At 38.4% G+C, this 21,077-nt stretch overlaps 2 protein-coding genes across 3 annotated transcripts; one reads left to right on the forward strand and one right to left on the reverse strand.

Annotated features, from left to right (window-relative positions):
* Positions 1-635: 635 nt before the first annotated feature.
* On the forward strand, positions 636-15,112 carry LOC146483389 (aspartate aminotransferase, cytoplasmic-like). Of its 2 annotated transcripts, none has more exons than XM_085106131.1 (9): positions 636-893; positions 1,027-1,217; positions 6,103-6,211; positions 7,112-7,230; positions 8,228-8,332; positions 9,557-9,707; positions 10,690-10,855; positions 12,036-12,178; positions 12,737-12,916. In XM_085106131.1, exons 1-9 carry the CDS (start codon positions 776-778, stop codon positions 12,883-12,885), a joined length of 1,251 nt encoding a protein of 416 aa, XP_084962257.1. In that variant the 5' UTR covers positions 636-775; the 3' UTR covers positions 12,886-12,916. The 2 variants fall into 2 exon arrangements, with proteins under 2 accessions (XP_084962257.1, XP_084962258.1); XM_085106132.1 differs by lacking the exon at positions 12,737-12,916 and adding an exon at positions 14,442-15,112 and having other exon boundaries at positions 674-893.
* A 126-nt stretch (positions 15,113-15,238) lies between these two features.
* LOC146483390 (uncharacterized) lies at positions 15,239-19,108 on the reverse strand. The gene is made up of 2 exons (XM_085106134.1): positions 18,972-19,108; positions 15,239-16,969 (listed from the first exon to the last, which is right to left on the reverse strand). The coding sequence occupies exons 1-2, from the start codon at positions 19,021-19,023 to the stop codon at positions 16,605-16,607; spliced, it is 417 nt and encodes a 138-aa protein (XP_084962260.1). The 5' UTR covers positions 19,024-19,108; the 3' UTR covers positions 15,239-16,604.
* Between the last annotated feature and the right edge of the window lie 1,969 nt (positions 19,109-21,077).

The following is a 21,077-nucleotide window of genomic DNA, read 5'->3' on the forward strand; positions in this document are numbered from 1 at the left end:
ACGAAGGCTGGGAGTCCAAGGTTGAAGATGGCACACGTTTCAATCTTCAAGGATATTCCTCTCGTTACAATTGCTCTTAGGCCTGCTTTCGCTGTAACTCAAGCATTCAACGAAGATACACATCCCAACAAAGTAGACTTGGGAATAGGAGGTAACTTTTAATTTAATGAGTTAATTAATTTTATTTATTTTCCCATACTTGGGGATTATTGGTTGGGAGATCAGCGGACGTCGACCGGTGATACAGCTGTTTAAAGTTTTCCAGAGTAGAACCAAATATTAATTAAAAAACAGTGCGGTAGACACTGGGTAGATTGTTCCATCGAGATAGTGTCTTGCCGGAGTAGAAAAAGAGACGGTTGGAGGCAGAGCTAGAGGTAGTCTCCCTCGCAGCAAGCAGTTTTTTTTTAGTGTCGTCACGCAACGCTGCTAGGGGGAGACTAAGGCAGAGGTTGTTGATACTTTAATGAAACTATGGCGTTGAGTCATGGTCATGATGGTGGATTTTATAAAGCAGTGTGAGTCAGCGTTGCTTGAGAGATCTACTGCTCAGGTACGGTGCTTGCGCGTCCATCTTGCAGCTCGACCACACAATTTCAACCTTGCGTGAGCCGTGACTCTTGTGTACATCGTGACGTCATCGTTGTGTCGAAAGACTTCGGAAAGAATCGGAAGGTTACCGAAAAGTTGTCCACGTGGTCGTCGACGGAATTGAGCGTCCTCGTTCCCAGGTTGCAAGAAAACGAGGTCTTCGAGTTTCGGCCGGTTGCTCAAGATGGCACCCGTTTCAATCTTCAAGGATGTTCCTCTCGTTCCAACTGATCATGTTTTCGCTGTCAATCAAAAGTTTAACGAAGATACACATCCTAACAAAGTCAACATGGGAATAGGAGGTAACTTTTGCTAAAGTATCAGAAAAATTGGTTCAGAAATCCAATCTCGAGCTCATTTTCATATTTAATTAAGCTTGGACAATTATTTCAATCTTTTATGCCCCGTTTGCTCTTTTTTTTCCCGCTATTTTAGCTTTTCGTGACAACGATGGAAATCCGATGGTATTGCCAGTTGTAGCGAAGGTTGAAAAACAGCTAGCCGACCAGATCGCGGACAAGACTCTAAACCACGAGTATTTGTCGATCGATGGGCTGCAGTCATTCACAGGTGCTGCCTGCAGACTAGTTCTTGGACCTGACAGCCCCGCCATAGTAGAAAACAGGGTACGTTTATTAACGAGCTTTCATTTGCCAAGGATTAGATCTCGATCTTTTGTAAGATGCAAAAGACAAACCAGTGTCATCATGGGTGGCCTAAGCTCAAGATACAGTTCCCGGCGATATCAATCAATGAAAATCAATCATTGATTGCAATCAATATAATCAATAATAATTAATTGATTGATATTGATTGGTTCAACCAATCAATAGAAATCGAAACTCACTCACCGACACGTCTTAATTTTATTGATTTTTATTCATTTTTATAGATAATCAATAATTGGTTATGCAATGGTATCTTAGTAAAACCTGACCTTTGATTGATCTAACGACGTATGCACATCAGGTGTCACATATACATATATAACGGAATTTTGCACCCTGTGGTAATCCGATTACACCACACTTGAGTTGGATAAAACATATGTACATAAATGTTGAACCAAGATCTCACGGAACTGTCCATATTCTGCGTCGTTAATTAAAGGCCACCACGAATGTACATTTGAGGTGAATGGTGGAGAAACCTTTTTGGCATCGAAGAAGAGAGTAGAACGTGGAAATGCGTTCAAAGTGACCAGTGATCGGGGGCAGCTTGGCCATCTTCAAACCGAGATTTGAATAATCAATGATAATCAATACTAATCAATGCAAATCGATAATAATCAATGAAAATCAAAACTCACTCAACTTTTGGGCTTCGATTTCTATTGATTTCCAATACCAATCAATTGATTATTATTGATTATATTGATTTTCATTGATTGATATCACCGGGTACAGTTGTAAGAGAAAATAATGTGACTCTTGGCTGACTTTGGAGGTGTTGTGTTACAAAGGTTTGAATTATAAAGATTAGTATGGGAATGCAACGGATTTGTAAAAAAAAAGATAGTACAAATTACAGAGAGATTTAAGGCTCGACGTTTCGGAGTCATCTTGACTCCATTATCAAGAGAAAAAAATCAGTTTGTGAACGTGGATATTTAAATAGGCTAGAGCTGAAAATTAACATATTAATAGATGGTTAAACAAATACTTTAGCGCGAATTGAATCAGTTTGCACGTTCAGTTCTGGTTTCAGTTTGCGTATGAATAGCATCTCATGAATGAGGCAATCAAATTTGCTGGTGCATTTCGCAAGAACGTGAAACCGTTCTAAAAAACGCTGTGGTATCTGGTCATTATGTTGAAGATGGTAGTGTTTGTAAATTGAAGACGACTTTCTTTTGTTAGAACGGTTTCACGTTCTTGCGAAATGCACTAGCAAATTTGATTGCCTCATTCATGAGATGCTATTCATACGCAAACTGAAACCAGAACTGAACGTGCAAACTGATTCAATTCGCGCTGAAGTATTTGTTTAACCATCTATTAATATGTTAATTTTCAGCTCTAGCCTATTTAAATATCCGCGTTCACAAACTGATTTTTTTTTCTTTTGATAATGGAGTCAAGATGACTCCGAAACGTCGAGCCTTAAATCTCTCTGTAATTTTTGCATGTCTTTGCTTCAGCAAATCCCTTTTAATTAATAATACAAATTAACGTTATTTTGCAAATTAAGGCAACTTACTCTGTTGCTTCTTGTGTTCTTTTCGTTTATCAGGTTTTCAAGCCGAAGGGCAATTTTGGAGAGTTACACTGTAGTGTCGTTCGGATTTCCACTGCCAAGTGTAATGAAAGGTCAAACAGTCTTTTACAGGATGCCCGAAGAACGAAGCGGAAAAAATCTGTGATGTAGCCAGGGTGGCCTAATTGACTCAATTGTACAGCCAATCATCTTGTATTTCTCAGTGAACCCAGTATATTGAATCCATGTAGTGAATTAGTAAATATTTGAAATTACCATGCTTTCTGTGGAGAGTTGAAGTCATTGGTAACTTGTCTGAAACTCGTTTGATCACCAGCCAACACACAGTAAGACTTTCTGAAACGACTTCAATGAATGGCAGGTACAAGCGATTGGTAAAATTCATTTTAAATTTTATGAACATGTACAGTCGTGATTTTGATTGGTCGATCGAAACAATTAGCCCTTGATGGTCTTGGCAAACAGGACACAATGGGACCCTGGGAACAATTTGGTTTGCCTTTTGACTAACTGTCCACTGACTACCCGTGTACATGATCACTTTTAAAACCCAGCGTACTATTGGAACATTCAATGTGTTCATGGCGATATTGCTGGACATCTTTAAAATTACAAAAGCGAGCTGACTCGAAAGAAGTCTTTCTAGCAAATGCGATGTGGATGTGATTGAGTCGAGATTAGGATTTATAGGAAAGGTGCAGATATCTACTTTGATTCTATGGATGAATCGTGGTACTAGGGGTGATTTCAACAGATTTTTTGCCCTTCATGCCTTGGGCATCCTGGAAAAGACTGTTTGGTCTTGAGTTCCTCTTAGCAATGGAAATTTATCCAAATGACACAAACACCAAGATGGCTTCAAATCGGCTTGAAAACCTGATAATTGACAAAGAATACAAGAAGCAACAGGTAAGTTGCCTTTATTGGCAAAACAATGTTAAAAATATGTGCTATTAATTTTTATACACATCCTTTGCATTCCCATACAAATCTGTAAAATTCAAACTTGTAACACAACACCTCCAAATACTGTATGCTGTCAGGCAAGAGTCGCATTTCTCTTATCTTGAGCTTGTGGTGCCTGTACAGTGTAGAGTCATCAGCATTGTTGTCTAATGATCCCAAATTTAGTGTGATGCAGCAAACTTAAATAATTATTTAGTTGTAACCCTATAGAATCAGGAAAGAATTAATCTCTTTTGAGGAACATTGTGTGCAGTGTACATAAAATAGTTTCTCTAGCACTGCATCGGGACATGGAGAAACGTGCCTTGGTCCACGGAACCCTTACATAATCATGTTTGCAGTAGTAACTGTGTCCCCTCCCCTCCCCTCCTCCCTAAGAAACTTTGCAATTTTGGCAGTATTACTTCTGAATGTACATGTATTATTTGTATAATTATACATGTATATGCCAATGTACTCATTTGTGAATGGTACAATGAAACATGTGGTATTGTTATGCAGCTTAAGGTTTTCCTGCCAAAGCACAGTCACGCATTCATTGGCTAGTTCATAGCCACTTTACATCTAACAACAGAACTGTTTGCTGCCAAAAGTCCATAAGCGTGCAACTTTGCGAAAACTGTGATGTCAGAGGGTAACAAAGAACTGTTACTAGGCCATCTGATATTATGCGATGGTGCGATTTCGCACAATTGACCTCAAATCGCACCCGACCGCACAATTCATAAAAAAATCGCACAATTCTTAAATAAAAACCATAAATAATTGCCTTAGCTGAAAAATTCTGCGTCTGCACTTAGTTTCAAGACGATTTAATTTCGAAAAAGCCCAAGAAACATTCTGAAACCATCGATTTCACAAACAATCGAAATTCAAGGCGCATTCTCGTTTTTGGCAGTTTCGGGGCCTGGTGCTAGTTTTTTCATTCTTAAAGAATTGCCTATTGGTGCAACGCAAACAATTATTCTCTTCGAGTTATCCCTTCAGGATTGCTGATATGAATCCATCACATATGACCCTTCATACCTCGGTGGAATTCGGACCGGGGAAACTTTAGCGTGGCCGGTTGCTTACTTGTTAGCAGACTTTGAAACTGCTGCCGCGACTGTTTACATCTTCGGCATAGTGTTACAAATTTGCATAAATGTTATCAATATCATCTCATAAGGCAATGTCACGTTTTCTTTATTTTCTATCAACTGATTTCGGATTGTAACAGTGTCTTCTTCTGACAGATGACTGGATTACTTGTTCACTAAACCCAGTTTTAACAGTAAAGGAAGCGAAACTTAAAGATTGCGACATTTTCAGCCGCTGTTTCACAAGCTGACAATGGAAACACGCGCGCACAAAATTATGCTTGATTGTAGCTCAATAATCTTTCGAATCAAAACTTCAAAAACAGCATTTTCTTGATCAAACACGCTCAATACTTTCGGTTGTAATCGGCAAGGAACCGAGAAAAACGCTTAAAGAGCGGACTCTTTCCATCTCAATCATACACGTGCGCACATCGCTCCAACAAAAACGCAAACACAGTTGGCTGCCTCGCAGAGTTGGTTCCTGAAGAAAAGAACCGAACTGTCGCCTTGGATCACATGTAAAAGACTCATCTCGCGAAAAGTTCTGTGTTTCCCTGCCTTGAAACTCGATGCCCTCGACTCATGCCTGAATACTCGAAGCTTTCGAGTTTTGAGGATCAAGTCACCAATTTCGAGTTTCGAGGGACTGTCAACTTACATTTGCACGGTAATGTATGTGCATATTTAAAATTTTATATCCCATTTCACTCATAATTGCTTATTTTTTGTTCCTTTATGAAAAAAACGTTGCTAGAGCAGCATAAAAGTGGTTTTACTTTCTCAGAATCCTTGGAAAACAAGCTTAAAATAGTTGAGGGGAAAATCGCATAATTTGCAGAATTTACCGCATAATAGTCCTTTCTTATGGCACAATCTACCCTGAAAATATCGCACAAATTCAGGTTTTTTATCGCACCCTATCAGATGGCCTGTGTTACCTGTGAATGTTGACTGCTTTTGCACATGAACAGAGCATGAGTGAGGTTGTCATACCATTCAATGCATTTTTCAAAGTTTTGTTTGTCTTCTGTTTTCCACGTTTGATCTATTTAATGCCTCTGTTGTGCTTAATAACTAATTACTTAATGACTGGTCCCTCAGGAAACCAGTTACTTAAATATTATTGTTTTCTGATCATCTCAATGTTTCAGAAATTTTAATGATGCTGCTAATGATTGCTAACTTTGAAGCCAGTTGGAATCCTTCCAGAACTTGGAAATAGTAAGCAGCGATGTTGTTTTAACAGGTTTGTGGAGCTCAAGGCATTTCAGGCACTGGAAGTCTTCGTCTTGGAATGGAGTTCATGAAGAAGTTTCACAGTTCTGAACTTATTTATGTGTCAAAGCCCACTTGGGGTAAGGTCTTCCTGCTTTAATTACATGTAACTGTAACTTCTTACATTGGTAGTTATATTATTCTTATAGTATACATTGTACATGAAAATGTTTTGGATCAGTTAATATCCTTGGTTCAATGTTCCCTTTCTTTCACTACCATACAATGTACCATAAAATGTATCATACAAGAACAAAATAAATAAATAAATATTAACGCCTATGTCGCAAATGGAGGTTGGGTGCCCAGGAGCCAGGGGCTGGTACCGCCAACCCAAACCTAGGTAGGTAGAACACCCCATAAGCCTGCCCTACCCACAACTCAGCCACAAGCCCCGCCCGCAACCCAGCCCCAACCTTAGCACCCGTCACACTGAGACTAGAAGCTCAGTGGGAAAATAATAAGTATATAAGACAACGAACTAACCCTAACCCTAACCAACCCCCAACACCAACCCCAAACAGTGACAAGGTAACACTACCGGGATGGAAGGGAGGGAAAGAAAAGCCCAACAAAATGCACTAAACTAGCCACGCTAGAAAAACGCTGAGTAGAGTAAATTTCCGAGCGCGTGCAAAGGAACACGCCTAAACTGCAAGAGAATACCGCTGTCCATGCAACTGCCTGCACACCTGAACCAGGCCCAAACAGTAATGTAACAACAAACGCCCAAACGCTAATGTGCCACCCGTGCTCAAACTATATGCCAATAAACGCCAACGCCTCGCCACGCCATGCCACCAAGGAGCAAACTTGCTCTAAGTCGTTAACTAAGTTAAATTATATTTAACCCTATAATAAATAAACAAAACAAAGGAAAGTAAAAAAAATTTAGTTCCAGGATAAAATCGAACTGTGCATAAACACAAACATCAGTTTTACTGCACTGATTTACATGTAATATATTGTTTTGTGTTTAGGGAATCACAAAAAGATGCTTTTAGCCACTGGTTACAAAGAAGAGAACATCAAGGAATACCGTTACTTTGACAGTGCTACAAAGTCACTGGATTTTAATGGGATGTATACGGATTTGGAGGTGACTTAATATTATTTGTATTGAATTTTTTTAACTTGAGACTAATTTACCTGTACTAGTAAGGGAGATTGTTGGTGTCTGTGCATGCACTGGCTCATCAGGGTTTTCAAACAAAATAAATAAATGAGAAAAATAGTAATAATAATTTACGCCTATGTAGCCAAATTAATGGAGGTTGGATGCCCAAGAGCCAGGGGGCTGGTACCACCAACCCAACTCCAGGTAGGTAGAACACCCCATATGTCTGCCCTACCTGCAACCCAGCCAGGAGCTCCGCCCACAACCCAGCCCTAGCCCTAGCACCTGTCACACTGAGACTAGAATCTCAGTGGAAAAAATAATAGGTAAATAAGACCTAACCCTTACCCTAACCCTAACCCTAAGCACAACCCAAAATGTTAACAAACTAACACTACCCGGAGGGAAGGGAGAGAAAAGAAAAGCCCTACAAAATATGATAAACCAACAATGCCACCAAAAGGCTGAGTAGTGTAAAATTCTGAGCATGTGCAAAGGTGCATGTCTAAACCACATGAGAATACCGCTGGCCATGTTACTGCCAGCAGTCCTGGACCAGGCCCAAACAGTAATGCAATAACGACAAACGCATGAACGCTAATGCACCACCAGCACACCAAACTGTACGCCAATAAATGCTAAAGCCAGACTATGCTACGCCACTAGGGAGCAAACTTGCTCCAAGTTGTTAACTAAGTTAAATTACATTTAACCCTATTATTAATAATACATGTAATAATAATAATAATAATAATAATAATAATAATAATAATAATAATAATAATAGATTAGATTAGGCTATGCTTGTGATCTACAAAATTATTTTATGCCCATGCAGGCCTTGTCATCACTAACCTGTCCTATCAAGATTGAAAGCAACGTTTGTTTACAGAGGAGTTTTTGTGTACGTGTATATCATTCCCCCCTTATGATTTGGTGTTTATTTGTATTTTTTTTTGTTTGTTCTTTGTTTTCGTAGAACGCTCCAGAAAATTCAATCATCCTGCTTCATGCATGCGCACACAATCCGACTGGAGTGGACCCCAACCAGGAACAGTGGAAGAAACTTGCTGAACTTATGAAGGTACATGTAAATCAAGAGAGAAAATTGTTTTAAATATACCACTGGGCCACTTTGTCAAAACAAGACGGAAGTGTTTAGAGTCTGAAGACATGTTTTCTATAGGTTTACTGTAATATTGTCAGTTACACGTGAGAAACAGTTCGTTGTGAATTTTGGAAGGAAGGAAATTTTAGTTGTTTTGTTGCACATTTACATGTACATGTACTAATATTTGGACACACAGTAACACAAGTTCAAAGTTTGCTTGGTGATTGGGATGCCCAAACTAGATGCCAGGGACTCATTTTGACCCCTTAAGCATCAATGATGGCCACCATCTGATATTATATTTCTCCAAGTACAACATCACTACATTTTGAAACATAACTCACAAAATAAAAGAAAGGATTATAAGATTATAAGTCTTGATGATAAAAAAAATTCTCCCTACAATACCATAAGAAATACATGTACATGTATATGATTGGAAGAAGGTAAGGAGACTGTTTATGTTGATCATACTCACCAAACCAAGCAAGTTATATATGATCTTTAGTCACCCGACAGCCTTTGTACTAGTTTTGAGGAGTAGATAAATTGGTGCTTATTTTCAACCCTGAGCATGGCTGAGTGGTGTACATGTAAGAGATGTTGACTTTTAATCAGGAGATTGCAGGTTTAATGCCTTTCTACCATTAGGTGGATTTGTTTCACAGTAGTCCTGTGTTCAAATCTGCTGTATGTTATTTAAATAGTCAACTGGTAAGCGGCCCTGTGCCTAGCTGGGATTTGAAATATGCTGTAGTGTTTTGTTCAGTTATGATAATGGGCAGTAAAACAAGAGGGAGACTGAATCGATGTTTCAATGTTTATGCCACTTACATCTCAGCAACTTCAACTCTGTGTGAACATTGTTTAAATATTTGTCTTAATAATGATGTTAGACATTTTTTTTTTACCCAAAATATTTACCAACATTATTTTGACTTTGCTCTTATTCTTATTTACATGTAAATTTTTAAATAAAGTGTTTTATCTATTTACATTTTTTGTGAGGAATAAGGGTGAATCCTTTTCCAAATTATAGCAAACAATGTACTCTCTCCCCATGAATCACATGTATACAGTGTACACAAGACATATCTGTACAATCATTGGGGATAATAATAAGTACAGTGTAATTTAGTTCACACTACAATATCAAAGAGATAGTCCAATCATTAGTTTCCCCTTTTTGTTCTGTAGAAGCGACATCTGTTCCCACTGATGGACACTGCTTATCAAGGCTTTGTTTCTGGAGATCCTGATGAGGATGCTTGGGCTGTGCGGTACTTTGTCAGTCAAGGATTTGAAGTTTTAGTAGCACAGTCCTTTGCCAAGAACTTTGGTCTTTACAGTGAGTCACTAACATCTGCTAATAAATACATGTACAGTAGCTTACTCTGGGCCCCATTAAGCCATGTGGTGCAGTGAGGTATAGTATACGACTGAAAGACCTTTATCACACGGCAGCCATGTTGAGTCTTAGGGGCATAAAAAGCTTTCTTTTTGCACAGCAAGCCTTGCACTGAATTCATGTCTGGCCGAGGCTTGCCATGCGAAAATAAAGCTTTCTATTCCGCCGAGACTCAACATGGCCACTGAGTGATAAGGGTCTATTTTTTTTTATTTGCCTTACAGACATATATTAAATGTTTACAGTACTAAACACTACTGATACTAAATACTACTAACAATATTCACTATACTTGCACTATTTACAATATTAGCTATACTATCAATACCATCCATACAATGCTCGTGCGAAGAACAAAGCTTTTTATTCCCCCCGAGACTCAACATGGCCACTGAGTGATAAGGGTCTATTGTAAAGAACCTTTATTTGATTTGGCTCTAGTGCTGTAGAGATTTTGGTTGGGATGCTTCCGAGTTGCCTTCACATCCATCCATTATGTGCAATAATTGCACATTATTTTTCTTGGTGTGGGATCACTTTTGTGTTTGTTTCTGTAGTCAACTTTGGTACATGTACATTGTCCCATATGTGTCATGCTTTGGCAACCCAAACGTACAGCTGTAGCAACTGCCTTAAAGTGGTGATCAATTTTGAAACTTACCTCATTTCAGCACTTGTTGTTAGTACTTGTAAGTTTAACACACTGCAGTGCACAGACTAATAGTCTTTGAAACTTTGTTTTGAGAAAGAGTAACAGCTTGAAGTGATGGGGTGATGGGCTTGATTTCTATAAAAAAATGAAAACTTATTGTATTTGCAGTTTGTTTTGTTTTCTTGTGTCATTTACATTTGCATAAAACTGTGTTCAATTGATCAATTTTTTTCTGTATGATCTAAAAGAAAATGTTACCGTTGTTTGCAGATGAGAGGTGTGGCAATCTTTGCGTGGTAACCACTGATAATGACACGGCTGAGCGTATTCGCAGCCAGCTCAAAGCAATCATCCGTCCTATGTGGTCAAATCCACCCAATCATGGGGCCAGAATTGTGGCAACTATCTTGAACAATTCAGCTTTAAACCAGGAATGGTAAGTTGTTGAAAGGCAAAATCATGGCATGCTTAACATACATTGTAAGTAAAGGGCCAGTAAAGGAAAATAAATTGTGTGGGGCAAATCAACATGGAATCAGCATCTCCAGTAAGAAATCTTTCTGAAATTCTGGTATATTATACAGGGTTGTCATCTTTTGCAGAAATTTGAAACAGTTTACATTGTTTTGTTTTTGGGGTCAGCTGGAAACTTGGGAGTACACAAATGAGCTTAAAATTGTACATGGACACAATTAGAGATTAAGATTGAACAACCTTGGTCATCCTAAACCAGTCCTGTTCAGTTCTCAACAAATTGAACAACTTCATGGAAGACATGGCTTGACAAGTATGTACATTGTACATTTATGACACCTGTGCATTCATTTTAGCCATGAATCATGATTTTTTTGTCAAGAGTACACTGCATGTTGCAAAACAAGTTATTCAAGAGAAATATTGTTGTATGGTGATACAAAAGCATGCTGTACAAGCTTAACTTTGTAGCAAACCCATGTTACAATAAAAGCTCAAATTCTACACTAACTGATGATTCAAAATCACATCAAGCTGCAAAAGGAGACATATGGAGCTTGAGATGACAGCTCGTTACTATAAAGAAGCAAGACTGCAGTCTGAAAATAATAATTACAGGTTTATTATTTCTACCAGAAAGCAAAGCTGACATTTTTTTGAGAAAACCTCAAGAATATGATACAGTGGGGAGTGCAAAATTATGAGACTGGTTAAAAAAATGCATATACATTTAAAGGACTAATGATTTAAAAGCTTATGAATCAATATTGTGTTCTTATGTGACCATTGCTAATCTCATGAAGAGGCATGGACCTGGGGACAGGTGCAGCCAAACAAGAGGTGCTGTTTCATTTTCTTGGGATTTAAATTTGACATTAATTTTTTTGTGTGAGATGTTTGGAAAGCACTCATAATGACTTTTTGAAGCATTTGGATGTGTGCACTAAGCTCAGAGTTCTCAAAAATGTTTGACGGGTGAATAGACAGACATCTTCCAGCAATTTGTTTTATTTACACTGACTTTCAATCTCTTTAAAGGCAGGTACCTTGTTCAGAGTACCTGGATGCTGGTCCACAAGTTGTGGTAGTGTAGTGCCATGGTAATGTTTATAAAGTGTTTTTTTTAAATTGTATAATTTTAGGCGGGAGACCTTGAAGTCAATGGCTGGACGTATTCTTGAGTGCCGCAAACTCCTTTATGACAAGCTGAGAGAATTGGGAACACCAGGAACATGGGAACACGTTGTAAACCAGAAAGGGATGTTTGGATTCACAGGACTGAATGGTGAGTACTTTCTTCATTGTTTTAAACACTATCTTTACTTTAGTTGTCTTGCTGCACTTGACTTACCATGTGTATTGAAATGTTCACTGAGCTTTTTATGAACAATTTGTTATCATTTCCCCAACAAAATAAATTAAAAAAAAGTTGTGTGGTGTTTTGCTGATTCCTGAGTTGAGCAAGCTGGATGAGAAAATAAAATAATAATTCTGAAAGGACTAGTTTACATGTAATACCATCTTAGACAAGAAATACAATATTATTGTGTGCTGCTGATAGGTTCACTTAATTCTTAAAGAAGAGATTTCACACACAGAAATAAATACACAATTTTCCAAGTTGCTTTGAACCTCATTATGAAAGTGAAGTTAAGTGCAAAGTTTTTATCACGAAAATTAGTTTTCATTCATATGGAAACAAAATTAATCTTTGCACTTTGCCTCACTTTCATAATGAGGTTCACAGCAACTCGGAACTGACCTATTACAATCATGTATGGCTGCATGCGTTCACCTGCAGCTGAGAGGAGAGCCACGTCATTTGGTGTTCTGTTCTTTTCAGTTGACCAAGTGAGGCTTTTAACTGAAAAGCATCACGTGTATCTACTGAACAGTGGTCGTGTAAACGTTTGTGGTATCACCCCAACAAATGTTGATCATGTTGGTCGAGCCATTCACGATGCTGTGACAAGTGTTAATGCACATCTCTAGTGAACTGTTACGCATTTCAGAATCTTACTGTAAGTTGCATACATGTAGTAATGCAGTCACAATGCAGTTTGTTTTGCATTGCTACAGAAGCATAATTACCAACTTGCCAAGGTTGGGTTCACTTTAGCACTTTAACATCCACTGCAGAGTTAATTCTCTGATCCATCATCTTTGTCCGTAGTGCTAGCGGCACAACATTCATTTGTACCCTTCACATTCACATTTCCGCAATTGCCACCATAATCACCCGCCATTTGCTCCCAACTGGTCTCATAGCTCAGTTGGTAGAGCAACGGACGATCAAATCCGGAGGGTGTGGGCTCGATTCCCGCCGTGGTCCGGCGGAGATTTTTTTCTTTGCCAAGTGCGATCTCCCATTTCGTTACTAGGGCTAACGCTCCGCGGGAAATTCATGGGTTCACTTTAGCACTACAACATACACTGTAGAGTTAATTCTCTGATCCATCTTCAAGGTGATATGCTTCTGATTGTAATTAAACGCCCATGTACATGTATCCTGTTGTCTTTTAAATTACACAAGCTATTGCCTTGAAACTCGTTGTGTATAACCAAAAAAAGTATAGTATCGTATGGTAACGAAACAACCCGGCATGAATTTAATTTACAGCTTAAAAGAGATTTGGGCTCATGACTCTTTCCATACTTCCCACAGACCTTAATTTCCAAGACCTTAGGTGTTCTAGTCCACAAATAGGCTATTTGTTAAGGACGGTGCATACTTTTGTTACTGCGCATACGTTCTGCGCATCTCGAGATACTCGGGTTTTCTGTGGGTGGTGCCTACTGATACAGAGATATTTTTGCGCGGTTTAAAACTATGCGGAGAAAGCAGACCTTAGCAAGTGCTTTTGGTATTTAAAAAGAAAATTGGGGTTAACCATGCATTTTTCAGAGATAATAAAGCTACAATGCGATAAAAAAATGACATGCATCGCTTTGTATTTTAGCACTTTTTATAATTATCTCTAAAAAAATGTGTGGTTACCCCCAATTTTCTTTTTGGATTGCAATAGCCCTTTCTAAGATCTGCTTTTCCCGCATAGCAAGAAACTGCGCAAAACACCTCTATATTAGTAGGCACCGTCCTTAATTCAGGAAAAATCGTCAGAACCTCAAATTGACGTGCTTGGCTGACTGTGCTTGCAGACGTTTCTGCTGCCATTGCAAGGACAAAGTAGCTTTTACAGAAATCAATATAATGTGTTGAAGGAAGAAGTGAAAACAGTCGTTTTGTTTAGTTTGCCTCTGATTACTTTCTCATAACTAGAAATAATATTTTTCTACCCTACTTTCCACATCAAATGTTTGTTCCGGTGAGGTGTTACTACAAAGCAGCAACCAAGCAATGATTCCCAGTATTCTTGTCATCTCTCTTCCAACATTCTCTCCTCTAGCATCATACTTGTATCTCCATTGTAAGGAAAAATGAGGTATTTATCCATGTTGGGAATGAAAGGTTGAAGTACCGACTCCGAATGAAAAGAAACTGAACCTGAGTGATGATTTGGTAACGTCGCTTTTCTGTTTCTCTACAGTCAAACAAGTGGAGTTTCTTGCCAAAACCTACCACATCTATCTACTTAACAGTGGGAGAGTCAACATCTGTGGTATCACCACACACAATGTGGAATATGTGGCCAAGGCTATCCATGACGCTGTTACCAACTGTGCCTGATTATTGATCACCATGATTCTTAGTTAAGCCACCAAAACATAAGTAGACTGCTAATTTTCTCTAATTTTACATCCATGAAGACATCGAAGTGAATAAACTCTACTATGGACTCACTTGGAAATACAATATATCAGGGGATCTACCTTAAAAAGGTGTCTACCATGCGAGAGGCGTCCATTTAAAAACCGTGTCAGCCTGAGAGAGTTGTCTGGTGTAGGAAGTTTTATCTGAATTAGCCTTAAAGCATACTGCGTTCTGAAGACAGCCCTATAAACAGGTGCCTTTAAGGGATCTTGTTTACACGAGTGTTGATCCTTTCCGTGATTTCCTTGTTGGTCGAGAAGGCTTGCAGTCTACTGTCGTTAAAGGCGATTAGGACTTGTTCTTGATTTGTGCTGTGTTCAAGGGGAATTTTAATAAGAGAGATGAGAAAGAAACATGGACGTGATGATGTACTCCTATTGAACAGCTTTTCTCTGGCTTAGCCGAGAACACTGTGTGTTTTTAATAAATATCAATATTTTGAGTGGTTATGCGGAGAAATGAAATTCTTATCCTTGATGTTTATGTTCTACCAATTTTTGTTTGCGTAACAAATTACATTATGGATAAGGGGGTTAGCTTCTAAAGAAACTGCAGTGCTGCGTCGGTGGGGAGTAGGGACGAATGTTTGGTTTATCAACAGAGTTGATAACTAAAGGTAAATTGGCCACCGTAAAGAGATTCAGCACTGTATTGAACACGTTTGATTGGTGAAGTTTAACGGGGCACTGTTAAATTTGAAATAATCCCTTCATCAAACGTAAAGAAGTCAGCTCTCGAGCATAGCCTTCTACTTGAAACTAAACCACTGCCTTACATGCTAGCAGAGTTTTCTATTGTTTCTCGGCTTTTTTTGTTTTTGGTTTTTGCCGCTGTCCCATTTTCTTTCACCGCGACAAAATATAAGAAGGCAACAGAAACGATCAAGATAAAGTTTTCCTACAAGGGTACTAAACTACTGAAAAAAGTCCACAGTTACAATTAACTCTCTCGTCTTAAAAAAAGCCTTAAAACCCCCATATTTAAAGGGGAAATGTCACTTTATTATTGCTTTAAAAAACTTGAAAGTCATCATTATTGGAAAGGAAACTCAGAAATAACGGATGACCAGGTTAGATTACAACTTTGAAAAAAAAATGGCAATTTTTTGTTGAGTGCCTTCTTTCGGTTGGAAAATCTTGCAAAACGGATTGTAGCGAACGCACCGGTAAATTAATTGAAACGTACGTAACAGTTCCTTCAAACTGTAATTTACATGAAATCGTAACCAGTGGTTTCTAGAACAGAAACAAATACACTGAAGCTAATGATCGATAACAAAGTTTATTCAGCCTTGATGGAAAATACGAAAGAAGTAATTAATTCAGCGGAGCCATAGAAGGAGACTGCTGGGTCAAAATGGACGGAAGCAAATTGAGAACATTGCTCCCAATATGTTTTCTATTTGCAGGTAACAAGAGCGACATTAGATTATTGGGGTGGGTATTTGAACTATAATGTTTCATGGCTCAGACCTACCTTAATGTAAACTTTTATTTAAACCGCAGGTAACAATTGGCGCTCACGTCCTATACTTTTTTATAAGCGAAATATTTTATAGGCATTCTAAGTTTGTCGACTTGTCAAACGGCAGAAATGTCCGGTTAACCGTGTTTATCCTTCATTTGCCGCTCGCTGTTTTCAGTTTCTAAGAAAAATTGAGTGTTTTTGCATTAGAATTAAAGGCCAGAATTATCTTGTACTATTTTCATCTACGTACTCATATTTTCAAGAAAACATAAACGCGAATCTCACGTTTGCTGTTTGCCGTAAACCTGGTGCTTAATCTCTCAAATTACAAAACAACATCTTCATTATTTTGCTGAAATTCATTTAATTAAGGCAGGAATATAGGAGACCTAGCGCTATTGTCTCTGTTGTTTGAGCTATTATTCCGTCAAACATTGTGACAACCTTGGATAAAGGGGCTACTATCGCCCAGTTAATTAAACGCAAAAAATCGGAACCAAGACCAACAGGTTACTGTTGAAGCCACAGTAAACACGACAAGTATCGTGCTGGGGCCCGCCAAAACACTTCCATTGCACAGTTCCAGATCACAGCATTGTATGGTACAGTTTTTGGCATTGTAGTACCGACCAAGGTACTTGCAGGCCTCCGGGTTGCAGAGATTGTTTGAAAAGCATCCACGTTCGTAAACTTCGTAGCGTTTTCCCCAGGGTTCGAAAGTAACGTGACTTTTGGCGCAGACGTCCAGCCACGGAGGGCATATATCTCTCTGTCTCTGCTGATCGCACTGAGTCCAACTCTCTTTCGAATAACAGTTGTAGCATTGGAGGGAGAAACCTGAAAACGAGCAAAACGTTTAGTTTATCCAGCGCTCCCAGTAGGGTTCGTACGGGTCATGGAAAGCTTGGAAAGTTATGAATTTTGTAATTTCGTTTTCTTAGCCTGGGAAGTAATGCATTTTAATTGTGGATCATTGAAAGTCATTGAAAATGATATTTATGGAAAAAATCACTAAGATGGCATTTTTTTAGGGAATAAAAAAAGCAGAAGATGAAAAAAAAAAACGGATTTTCACTCAGTAGAAAAAGAAGTTCAGGCTTGAACGGGATTCGAACCCATGACCTCTGCGATGCCGGTGCAGTGCCCTACCAACTGAGTTATCAACCTAACTGGGAGCTGTTTATATTGTGAGTTCGTAATATACTCGTGAAAGATGAATAAATGAATATGAATATATGAAACATATATTGAACTGCGGATGAAATATTAGATAGAAGAAAGATCCTCATCACCTGTTAATGAAAGCGAACACGACTACAAGATCATTCTGCTCAATAGCATTCATTAAATGATCTACTGATATTTCATTCACAGACTCGAAAGCTAAAATCAACTTGTGCAAAGTCGTAGTAAACAGCACCACAGGAAAGTACTGCTCAGTAGCTTTCATTTGAATGGTCACACTTTAGGATTTTATCCATAGATTTAAAACTTAGAACCACCTTGTACAGCGTAAAAAACAATACTTTTCTCAGGGTAGGTATACTGTTTTAGTTTGTCTTCTTGCTGTAGCACTCGAAGGCAACATATTTTTAAAGAAGTTACAGCAGAGATGCGTGACAGTCTTGGGCTGTAAGGTGGTTTATTTAGGTTGATGTTTCCAATTGACGCGGGACCTTCCCTTATGAAAGTGGCCACCTGCTCTCATTTGACAGTTCACGTGAGCAAAAAAGGTTACCGCTAAACGTTAAACTAATAAATGAACTAAATGCAAATTGATATAGGGATCTTCCATTTCCTGCACGAGTGTAAAATCCACTTCGGACTGCATTTTATAAACTTAAATGGCAGCTACTTAAATTAATAATGGTTTGAAAAACTGATCCCCTGTAATAGAAGCGAATTTCCCCTCTGTTGCTCCTGTCGTCTCGTATTTGCGTTCATCATACAAACTGCTAACTGTACTCGTTACTCATCCTTGGAGAATTTTTATCCAGTCAAACCGAACGCTTAGGCCCGTTTCAAATGCGTGTTGGGCCAAATTATTACGTTTGACAATACACATATTGTGATAATAAATACATTATCACAATGTATGCATTGGGTTCTGCACAAGTTAAACGATGTTTGAACCAACGCCGCGCAAAGTCATTAAAAACACGACGTTAGCCCAACTGAGCTTATCGAGGTTAATTACTAGGCGCTACAGTTGAACATAATTCAGGGTATTTAGAATAAACTGAGTTTGGCATGACGATAGATTGTGTTGTAAGAACTGTACATGAATTAGACCTCATTACTGGGAATGCCATAAATCGCGGGCGGTAAATTTTGTTTTAAATTGAAGGAGCTTGTCCTCGTTTGCGCGATACAATACTTTTTAGCATACCGTAACTATATTGCGCAAGATTCAATGCCGTAGGAAGAAAGGCTTTTTTGCTGCTCTAACTTTGAGTCTCGTACTGATGTGTTCAATCTCATAGTGCTGTTTATTATGCTGTAGAAGTTCCTCCTAAGTTTATTTTGCTACCAAGTCTACAGATAAACCTTCAGCACTAGCGCCATTCAAATTGAAGCCGAGTGGACCCTGATGGTCGGCGTGGACGAAAGATTTCTTCTCTATTCAGTTTAAAACACACATGCATGTTAAAACGGCTAAGTGTGTCTCCTGACATTAGTTCAAATGAAAAAGTTAAATAGGCGATCCCTCTTGCCATTTGCGTCGCAAGAAATTGTAGTCACTCTCACTAAAACATCTTTTTCCTCATAGTTACCGAACAGAGATTTATCACCCCACGAAGGAGCGAGGTTGAGTTAAAATGATGTGTACTTTACTTACCAATTTGTTGGAATAACGCTGAGAAGAAGATAAACTCAATAGCAAGCCGCATTTTTTCTTGCGAATGATGTTTTGGTGACCAGGTGACAACTTCCTTCCCAACAGTCAGGTAAAATTTTTATGTGCAACCGGACTACGCCCTGAGTTGTAGCGCAAAGCATCCCGGAACTTTCCTCTACGTCTCGTACGCTTGCGTAGTGGTATTAGTGCGCGCAGAAGTTTCTTTCATGGATGGAAGAGTTATCCGAAGCTTATGGGCCAATCCAAATAAAATGTGCTTTGACTTGATGTAAAGAGGAAATTGCCACCATCTGATAGCGAAAGATCTTGAATGCCGAATAGAAATAGACTTTGTTAAGAGCATCATGGGTGGTGGGGGCAATATGGCGAAAAATGTAGACAAAGGTTTGTATGAAAATTGAAAGGTAAAAGAAAAATAAAGACAAAACAAAACAAAACAAAAAATCAGAAAGGAAACCAAAATCTGCACTCGAATTGACAGTTTTGGAAATTTCACCATTCAAAACCTAAATAAATTTCGACGCCGTAGCCGTGCCTCTGAATTTTATTTCTCAAACGTGTTTTCCTCAATTGTCCGTAATGAAACTTACAGGACATGTATGGGGAAAAATGCGCTCGTTTGTTAGGTCTGGAGTAGAAAAAATTACAAAATATATATTCGAGTAGAGATTTTTTGCCTTTCAATAAACCGTGTTCGTATCCTCGAACTCGTACAAGCTTACACACGAGGCTTAATGGGGGGGGGGTCTAACTTTTTTCACGAGCAAATATATTTTTTAATATATTCTTCCACAACAGCCTCCGTTTCAAGGCAGATCCAGTTCAATACCGAGCCGAATACGAATCTGATGTAACAATTATCCTAGGAAATCGCGCGTAATGTCGCCTGAGGCTTAAATAAGAGGATATTCCGCAAGATTGAGCAGGATAATTATTTAAATTTTATTATTGAACACATTGATACCAAAACCCAGTTTTATTGCAGAAAAGCTGGAGACAATCTTTATTTTGCCATTTTTTCTCCCCGACACACGAAACAACGTATATCACAGGATGTCTGTTGACTCCCGGCGACGAATATTCAGTGCATCATGACCATATTTGGGCAGTGTTACAATGTGTTGAATAATTTTAATTGTTAAAACAATTATTCACCGAAGTGGAGGTGAATAGTGATGGTTAGAAAGCTCCGTCTCGCTTTCTTGCAGACAAATAAAACTTTTGGAGACAATTGTTTAGTTCCTACAATGTCATTTCTTTAATTTTTCTGTGAAATTCGTCTTGTTGTTGAAACCATGCTGAAAATTATAAGATGTTTCATTGTTTTAATTTTAATTTTAGTGCTCCACAGTTTTCGTAAACAAGGGATTGTATTTTAATTTTCGCCTTAGAATATGAGGTTGAAAAGATTAAATAACTTACCATTTGATGCCGTCAAACCAAACTTTGTTGCCATTTATGTATTTTTTTTAACAGTCGCCTCGTTTATCGAAATAATTCCCTCTTAAGTAACCGTGGCGAAACGGGAAGCCATCTTGTTTCTCTTTGGCTGCTCGGAGGTGAATAGTACTCGGCTAATCACCTCCGAGCTAGCCAATCAGCGCGCGCGAAAAGTACTATTCCCTTGTGTGGTATATACTAATAAGTTCTATTCTCATACAAACCTTTCCCCATGATGCTTTTAATACCTCAGTCTTATCCCACAGAGTTTTGACGCTGTGATTAGCTTTATAAAGGCTAAAGGATTTATTTAATGACTGTGGTAAAGTGATATATAACAGAAATCGTAAAACTGGCGAAAAGAAGACGTTATTGTCAATTAAATTGAATTCATGGCCAACCGATGTACTTTCACAGATCCGAATTGAATTTACTTTAAAACGGCCAGGATCTTCAATTAAGCAGTACAAGTTGTTTCTGACTGTTGAGTCAAAGGTTGCCATAAAATGAACGAAGGGGGTTAGGAATCTTCAATAATGAAAGCGAAAATACAAAGCTTAACAAAAGAACTCATTAACCAATTACTTACTACCTCATGCTTCCGCTGTATAAATATTTACAGTTAATTTGTTAGTTGATTTTAAT

The sequence above is a fragment of the Pavona decussata genome, unplaced genomic scaffold, assembly GCF_977016875.1.
Source record: "Pavona decussata unplaced genomic scaffold, jaPavDecu1.1 SCAFFOLD_39, whole genome shotgun sequence".
NCBI classification, from domain to species: domain Eukaryota; kingdom Metazoa; phylum Cnidaria; class Anthozoa; order Scleractinia; family Agariciidae; genus Pavona; species Pavona decussata.

Bases quoted from the DNA above. Each gene is read 5' to 3' on its own strand.
- LOC146483389 (XM_085106131.1), top strand. From the start codon at position 776: ATGGCACCCGTTTCAATCTTCAAGGATGTTCCTCTCGTTCCAACTGAT. The intron at 1,218-6,102 runs GTACGTTTATTA...TTGTTTTAACAG, and splicing joins CCGCCATAGTAGAAAACAGG to GTTTGTGGAGCTCAAGGCAT. The intron at 8,333-9,556 runs GTACATGTAAAT...TTTGTTCTGTAG, and splicing joins AACTTGCTGAACTTATGAAG to AAGCGACATCTGTTCCCACT.
- LOC146483390 (XM_085106134.1), bottom strand. From the start codon at position 19,023: ATGCGGCTTGCTATTGAGTTTATCTTCTTCTCAGCGTTATTCCAACAA. The intron at 16,970-18,971 runs GTAAGTAAAGTA...GCTCGTTTTCAG, and splicing joins AGCGTTATTCCAACAAATTG to GTTTCTCCCTCCAATGCTAC.